Source organism: Pollachius pollachius, assembly GCF_949987615.1.
Source record: "Pollachius pollachius genome assembly, chromosome: 10".
In the NCBI taxonomy this organism is placed as follows: domain Eukaryota; kingdom Metazoa; phylum Chordata; class Actinopteri; order Gadiformes; family Gadidae; genus Pollachius; species Pollachius pollachius.
The window spans coordinates 9,739,047-9,747,585 of record NC_136943.1 but is presented as its reverse complement, the minus strand read 5'-3'; the positions used below and the strand labels follow the sequence as shown (position 1 = coordinate 9,747,585).

Below are 8,539 nucleotides of genomic sequence, written 5' to 3'. Positions count from 1 at the left end.
TGTGTAACATAGTGCTCTTGTTGATGGTCCTGATTATTAAGAGAGACTTTACAAATCCTTAGTATTAATAACCTAAAATAATCAAATACATTAATTCAATTAAATTTAGGTAACATCCACCACCCTGTGATATGAAGGATATAGTCATTGCAAAGAGAGAAATTTAAGAGAATGGATGCATGTTACTGCATATTATCTGCTGCTTTTTATATATTTGTATGATGAATTAAAGCAGCAATCTACTGCATGGGACAAACAAACAGTGAATATAGTGAATATATATTTTGGGAATAAAATATTAATGACCTGACCTGATTCAAGCAGAATTGTCCCCTAGTCTCCACAACTCAGCTACAGGGACTGGTTTTGTTGTGGCAACAACAAGATAAACATGGCCGGACAGTTGTTAGGGGGGGTTAGTAACATGACAGTGTGAATTATAAATAAGAATAATTATTGTTCTGGCAATACAAAGTGACAAACAAACCTGCATAAATATAAGTCCTTAAAACATTAAATCCTAATTATAAAGTTTGGGCAAGTCTAGCAACATCCATCAAACAGCTAATCCTACCTGGGCGTTGTTGAATATATTCCGGCGGTGGAGCCCCTTAATGGACAGCAGGGGGCAGCGTTTTAGGAAGGCCATCACACTGACTGAATGGATAAACTTCCTGACCCATCTTAAATGAATTGTTGTCGGTTTATTTCACTTCCCCTGCAAATGTTGCAGCTTCTACCACACGTATTTGCTCTAGAATGAAAAAAAGGTGTAGACCAAGGCACGGGTCTTTGGTGTTTATACCAACACACACAAGCACTAACACCAATACACAAACGCATGCAGGCCAAGGTGCACGGGGCTAGCCACACCTATACCACAGACCAAACAGGCAAATGAACACAATAGGATTTAAACATTCCGGCCTCTGACAGAGAGGGCCAATCGGATCAGATCAGATTCAGGTATGTGTGTTTGTATGTGTGTGTGTGTGTGTGTGTGTGTGTGTGTGTGTGTGTGTGTGTGTGTGTGTGTGTGTGTGTGTGTGTGGGTGTGTGTGCGCGTGTGTGTGTGTGTGTGTGTTCCCATCAACACGGTGGGCCTGAATGTGCAAACATGCACACGCACATGCACACACACACACACACACAAAAAATGTAAAATATACCCTAGCCAGGATAAGGCACCCCATTTAAAACACATGCTACGTCTATACTATACATTTGACTGATTTCCAGGTATTCCATCCACCAGCAGTTTCCCATCAATGTAACTGTTTCATCTCTTCTCTAATCCTCTGACGAATTTCATTCTCTCTCTGCACCCCCTCTCCCCTCTTCCCGCTCCTATTCTCTGTACCCAATTTGTTTCTATGAAACTTCCCATCCATTCTGCCAACGAGGCTCTGAATAGGGAAACTGCCTACAGGCTCATCCATGCTGTTATGGTTTACAGGTACAGAACACAGGAAGGTCTGAGGAAAGGCACATCACAGCAATGACTGCAGCATTCGGTTGGGGCTCACGATAGGAGATGTGGGGCCCACCCAGATTACGAAACAATCTCTGTTGGTCATCTGAATGACAGAATTCAGGGCCCTCGTTGATTGGCTAAACCAGTGCCTCCAGAGGTGACTCATTGGCCTAATCCTGTAAACACCTCCCACTAATTCAAGACAACCCTCGGATTGTTGCAAAACAGTTTGCTGAGTCTTTTTGGGAGGGATTTATGGTAACGGCTATTAGCTACAAAATCTAAAATAACCCACAACCGTCTTGGGCTCATCTCTGGTGAGCACTCCGTCATCACAAGGGCGTCCTGCCAGGAAGTGGAAAGCTCAGACCTCTGCATTAAGTACTCTGTTCCATTCAATCTAGTAAGTGACATGTGTGGTGTATTTACCCCGAGTTCACCTGGAACACACTGCTGTTTCCGACTTAGCACATGGAGTTTAGGAAAGACATGCCATTAGGGGATTGTGTTGTGGGAGATGTTATTAAGGTACTCCAAGTTTATTAAGGATATATATATATATAGAGAGAGAGAGAGAGAGAGAGAGAGAGAGAGAGAGTGCACATACCCACACACACAAAGTGTATTTAAAAGGTAGTGCTTTTCTAATTTCATCGTTTGCGTTGGTTTGTGTACTTGTTTATATACCTATTTTATACACAAACAAGTATACAAACCAACACAAAGGACACAAACCCAGACACACAGTGTATTTAAAAAACTAAAGGTAGTGATTTTCTAATTCCATGCTGACAAAAAGACAGGCCAAAGAGCATTTACCTAATGGGTTATAGAAATCTGCCAGGGATCAATTTCATTAACATTTTGGCTAAGCCAAAGAAAGGTCGCACAGCAAAGTTAAATTGTCCAAGTAATATCGAGTCAGGGGTCGCTTTCGCTTCTAGAACATGCCAAAGAAGTGCCTGATGCAGTGCTACCGCCTTCAATTACAACTACTACTTTCAGAGACAACCAATCACGTCACAGCAGAGCTTCATACAGCAGCTAACAATCCGATCCTTGTCTCCTAAATTGACATTTCTTACAATACTGTCCTATACATCAGCTGTGACAACAACATTCCCTGGGATTAATAAACTTAATATTACATTATCGTATCTTATCGTAGCCTATTCAACCGAAATACAACAGAAAACAACCCTTTCTCAACCCGCCAATTGTAGATTGCTGTTGAGAAAAAACAGCTACAAATATTACGACTCTGTATTAATGGACAACGTCATTTGTTCAAATCTTTCCGTATAAATATTCCCCAGGACGATGGAAGCGTAAACACTGGTCATCAGCAGAGGGGTCAGCGGTTCCATCGGGTCTGCCCACTGCAGTGTGCGTTAGTCTAACAAGTGCCTGTGTGACTCATGCACTTCTGTCTGCTTTCCCTATTGTTTCCTTCCCATGCGGGTTCCACCCGCGCCTATCTATCGGATTGTGTTGTTTTCTCCTTTGTCCATTGAGACCTGAAGATGGGGTGGCGTCTGGTGCTCTCAGAGACGTCACTACGCCCAGGTAAGTAGGACAGGAAGAGGATCTCCCCCTCGAACAGGAAGCCAAAGCATCCCAATAAGTGATGTGTCATTTGTGTGTGTTTGTTTGAATGTATGTGTGTATGTGAGTGTGTCAGACAGTAGTAGCGTGTAAAAAACACTTATTCCTTTTGGAGTGTGTGTGTGTGCGTGTGTGTGTGTGTGTGGGTGCATGTGTTTGTGTGTTACCTCCCACACTTCCTCGGAGCCATCTTCCTTTCCGTTCTGTTGTGTGTTCAACTGCAAGGTTACCTCGTAACACTCCTGAATATCTACAAACACAAAAAATCAGTTTTATTATTTTGAGGGGGTTTCGTGCTTGCTACTCATCTGGCCTTAGGGAGTACAAAACCAAGGAATGAAGATGCTCATTGGGAGTATGTGGCTTCCACATATGTTGGTATATGTCCCAGATGCCCTGCTCTAGCGATACCACGAACATGATTGGTTGCTTTGGAAGACCACTGGTGGGGGCGGTACATTGTTTTTCTTTACAAAGCTGTGTCTTCTCTTTTTCACATATGGTCCTCGTCTTCTTCAACAATCCAGTGTATACAATTGTCCTGCAGAATATGTACTTACATTGACCTTTGATAAACTACCCACACACATATAAAAAAGATTTTAATGTGAAATCTCCTAAAAGTACTGTGAGCTTCCACGTAAATGCTTCATGGCAGAAAGTGAATTCTTAGCAAAATGACCAACTTTGAGTCATGTCATTTTATTCAAAATAAAATGTAATAAACCGTTTTGCGTAAAATATCCCGGGAAATATTCACCTCCACCATGCTGGTGCATAGAAAATGTGGTTGGCCAGAGATCTGGGAAACAGTAGTTGGAGAACGTTGCTTCAGATCAGGTCTGCATTGCTCACCGGTGATGTAACCAGGGGGCAGGTGGAGCCAGGCATGTGCATATTAGTTTGTCTCCAATCGGTAACCAAACGCAAGTAGCCCTCTCTACTAAAGGTCTACTATCTAGCAGCCCCCCCTCCCCAAGACGCCCTCATAATATATATACTTCAGCTCAGTCTCCCCGATTCTTTAATCAAGTTTTTTTTTGTTCTGATAAAGCAGACTTCTTCCTCCACCTCTCTCCGTCACCTCTGGGGAGAGGGTGGGTCAAGCCATTAAAGCGGACGAGTTGTTTGCTCAACTAATGAGCAGCAGGACTTGTGGTGACAATCTGGTGGGCCATTCGTTTCCGACGTCACCACCGGCTCCACCGACTGACCTGTCAACATCGGCGGGTCGAGTCTGTTCTCCCTCAAGTGTAAAACCACTTTCTCAAAGTTTAACGTAAGGACAAAGCACTGCGTATGGGACGGGCAGATAACGAGGACAAACCTCTTGCCAGAACCTGATAAAACATTGATACACCAACAGTTCTGTGATATGATGTAGCTCTCTTTGTTTAGAGGACTTTTCATTCTATGTCCTCTTGGGATACCCCTCAGCCTATTTATGTGTGTGTGCGTGTGAAGTGTGGAAGCCAGTATGAGTGCATGTATGTGTGCGTTTAAGTTTGCGTTGCTGAGTGTACTACGTGTGTGCATGCCTGCATGCGTATGTGCGTATATTTGGAGCAAGGTGGGTGTGCAGTGTGTGTCTGTGTCTGTGTGTGTGTGCAGTGTGTGTGTGTGTGTGTGTGTGTGTGCAGTGTGTGTGTGTGTGTGTCTGTGCAGTGTGTGTGTGTGTGTGTGTGTGTGTGTGTGTGTGTGTGTGTGTGTGTGTGTGTGTGTGTGTGTGTGTGTGTGTGTGTGTGTGTGTGTGTGCGCGCGCGCGGTGGGAGTCGTTGTATCCCCGGGCAGGACTTGCTAACAGGAGTGTAAGAGTGGTCCATGTGACTCACTGCTCCGTCTGAGTGTGGAGGAGGAGATCCGTGTGTGTGGGAAGAGGACTCTGGTGCCCAGCTGAGTAAAGAGCAAGCTCCATTACACGAGCTCGTCCAACACGCTCATGCATATTCACACTTCCAACGTCCGCGCGCACACGCATTGCCACACACAGAGACCATCCGCTTCGAAAGAGATGCACAGGTAGACAAGGGCGGAACAAGCAAGACAAGCACACAAACACACACACACTGCACACAAATGTCACGATTACTATTATAATAGCAGAGCTATGATTAGCCATGCAAATACTTAAGTTTACTTACGACAACTACGTTACCTTTGGATGAAATCTGTTATGTTTGAAGTGTAGTACTGCACTTTTTTATGTTTCTGGGAAATGTATGTTGCAGCTTATGATGTGTTGCTCATCCAATTTGCAACTATAATGCTGCGGACATTGTGGAAGATTGTAATCTTAATTATTTAGGGGTTTGTGTATGTGTCTGTTTTGAAAGGACCATCAACATGCAAAACTAGTTATGTTTCTCCCCATCTCAGTTTCCCAAAATAATTCCAAACCTCATATACCACATGAATTCCAAACCATAGGACCTCAACACACATTCCCTCTCTATCCAGCGAGGAACGGCTTTAAAAGAATGTTGGTTTGGAGGTCAGTTGTACAGTCGATCCTTTGTACAGCTGATTTGGTTTGATTTGTTTAAGTTGAACTTTTAACTCAAACTTCCAACTGACAAATACTAATTAAAAGTTAGTTTACGTGTGTGCGTACGTGTAAAACTCTATTCACAATGATCACTTATTCACATGGTGTCGTGTCAACCCAGTGACTGTCTGCATGAATCAAACTGAACAGAAAGACAACGTTTTCCCCGTGTTCGTTGACATGGCGATGAGCAACTTAGCAACCATCCACTCACAAGAACAATAACAACCACATTCAACTGCAGAACAGAACTAGGTCACAATTAAAAGAGTTCTACGTCGGGCCAAACAGTTCATCCCCCTTTTGTCATTGTGTAAATTAAATTATCTGCTGGTATTTAGGCTACTCCTGTGACTCAATGACGTGTGTGTTGCTATGTGTGTGTGTGTGTGTGTGTGTGTGTGTGTGTGTGTGTGTGTGTGTGGGTCTGTCTGGCACACAAAAATGATCTCCACCGCCATGTGCACAAACCCCATATAATTTTCTGCATGTTTGGAGGCTAGGTGGTGGTGGTGATGGGGGATTGAAATGAAGAGTTCACAGTTGAGGCAGCCTTTGTCCGTGACTGTGCAACCATGCAGACATCCAACGAATCAATCCCCCTCTCCCACCATGCGCACTCACACACACACACACACACGCACACACACACACACAGAGCCAACCCCTACCTCCTACACACCAACAAACACTTCCCACACTACCCGGAGTGGAAGAGTGCCAACTGGATGTAGTTCACCTACAAACTGTACTGTGTCTGTGAAGAGCAAACTTATAAAGCATATAAAGCTATACAAGTGGTATCGTTATATATTCTTAGGTAGGTATGCATGTTTCTGCAAGCACATGGTCTGAACCAATAGAATAACCCAACTGACATGTCCAGTTCATTTAACCGATGTCATGAGAACAACCGATGTCCGTGTGTATCCAAGCTCCACATTGTGAGTCATGCATAGAGAAAACGTTGAACAAGGCTTGTGGTTCCTGTTACTGTAGACCTCGCCGCAGACTAAATCTACAGCGGGGACAATGTCAGCACAAAATGGCAGATTATGAAAAGGAAGAGCTAACAACAATCACAGAATGAGTCACGTTTCAACTGAGCCCACTCTCTGCTGCTGTCCTTGATTGGAGCCTTATGGAGATCAATAGGGCAGGGGGTCCTCACCCTCACTTGACCCTACGGTCACGGCCTGTTACCTGGAGCCTAGTTCAAAGGCCTCTCGAACCGTGTGTGACTGGGAGTACCCTCAGGACTCAATGCAGGTGATATCATGGTGTACAGCGTTGGAGAGAGTTGGAGGATGAAGCCTGAATGTCTCTCTGGTTGGGGCGTTTGTTTTAGCCCCTCTCCTTCCTCAAAGCTCAGCATCGGTGGAAAATTCCGCTCTGGAATTTTTGGAATTACGATTTGGACCTTGGATCCATTCTCTGGAGTGTTCAGGATGAGGTGCTCTGGTTTGAAGTGAGAATATTCTGGATGGTAACAATGTATGAATGAGGTCAAAAACCCTTGAAATGCAGCTGGCCATTTGAGTGTTGAGGAAAGGATTTCAGGGCACCAGTCTATCTTGTTGAGAGTCCAAATCCCAGCCAGACACTTTAAGGTGGCTGCAATAGCAGTCAGAAGACTCAGCAGATGAGCATGTGTTTCCCTCTATACCACATGAATTACCACCAACTGTCTTGCAACTTGCCCAGGGTAATAGTGAACATATATGAACAATATCTGTACAATGACAAACAAATAAACCCAAGCTAAACTAAACTAATCAAAATGATACAATGTCTTTGGTCGTTTATTTTGTGTTATTTTAAATCATAAATATATATACCACTTCCTGTGAGTTTAGACACACTGTAAGAGGTTGGATACTATGGCCTACACAAACCATCCCCAGAAAGGTGTGAATGGGAGATATCCTGTATGCGTCTATACCTGTGTATGTGTGCGTGTGCGTGTTTTCCCTACCAAGAAGTGCATGGAACAGCTGGCTTCCAAAGATGGCAGAAACTTTCCCCACGTTGGCGTTCAACGCCTGCTCTTGTGGACTGGTCAGGTTGGCCTGATACTGCCGTAGCAGGTCCACTGCCCGCTCGGTGTCTGCCACATAACACAAATTGCTATTTTTCTACAGAATAGCGAAACATTTGTATGGCTGAATATTCTGCCATTCATCATTGAACAAAAAAAAAAGAACGTGTTTTTGCATCAAAGACTGTTGAAGTCCATACATGTTTTGATCGAAAAAGTAATAACCGGACTAACGGGAATAACGGAACTGTCCCTATCACTTAGAAGGCTGGGAAAAGTTGCTGATACCTAAAGTCATGAAGAAAATACACTTCCTGTCCTTCCTTGGGATTTAAAAGTTAGCATGTTCAACAAGTTTGTAACAAGATGTAAACGATTGTTAACGGTGCGACCTAAGTTAGAAAGTCAGATAAATCCAAATAAGATGAAAAAGCCACAATTGAACCTGTACACAGCGACTTACCACATTTATGAACCATCCCGTGAAACGAGGGGTAGACGTCTTTGCTCCACAACCTGATTTATACAACTTCAGATAAATGTCATGCGGTTTGTAAAAAAAAGAACCAACTTGATATACAGATTGGCAGCAAAATGCCCCTAGTTCTATTTTAAACATTAAGTTGATGCTTTTCGTAAATCCTGATTATAGCGTTATAGACAGCCCCACCGTTGATAAAGCAGTGCAACGTCGGTCCTCATCTGCGTCCCTCCACAACCCCTAGACAAGATACGGTGAACGGGTACACAATATTCTCCACTTTCCTAAAGTTTGGTCAAAAGGCTCAGTCCTCACTGCGTCTCCGCCCCTCTCAAACGCAGTTTGGACCACCCTTGGCAATCATCAACAGACTAGATGCCTCGTTCATTCGTTTCA

The 8,539-nt window shown here is 43.7% G+C and overlaps 1 protein-coding gene across 1 annotated transcript in view; it reads right to left on the bottom strand.

Moving 5' to 3' along the window:
- LOC307081419 (disks large homolog 1-like) overlaps positions 1 to 8,472 on the bottom strand; it is a 16,480-nt gene extending 8,008 nt beyond the window's left edge. The window contains exons 1-4 of the mRNA XM_079744586.1: positions 8,333 to 8,472; positions 8,126 to 8,178; positions 7,600 to 7,731; positions 3,247 to 3,329 (exon numbers count right to left, since the gene is read on the bottom strand). Of these exons, the coding sequence (XP_079600712.1) occupies positions 3,247 to 3,329; positions 7,600 to 7,731; positions 8,126 to 8,178; positions 8,333 to 8,364 (300 nt within the window). The 5' untranslated portion in view covers positions 8,365 to 8,472. The remainder of the gene's footprint in view (positions 1 to 3,246; positions 3,330 to 7,599; positions 7,732 to 8,125; positions 8,179 to 8,332) is intronic.
- Between the last annotated feature and the right edge of the window lie 67 nt (positions 8,473 to 8,539).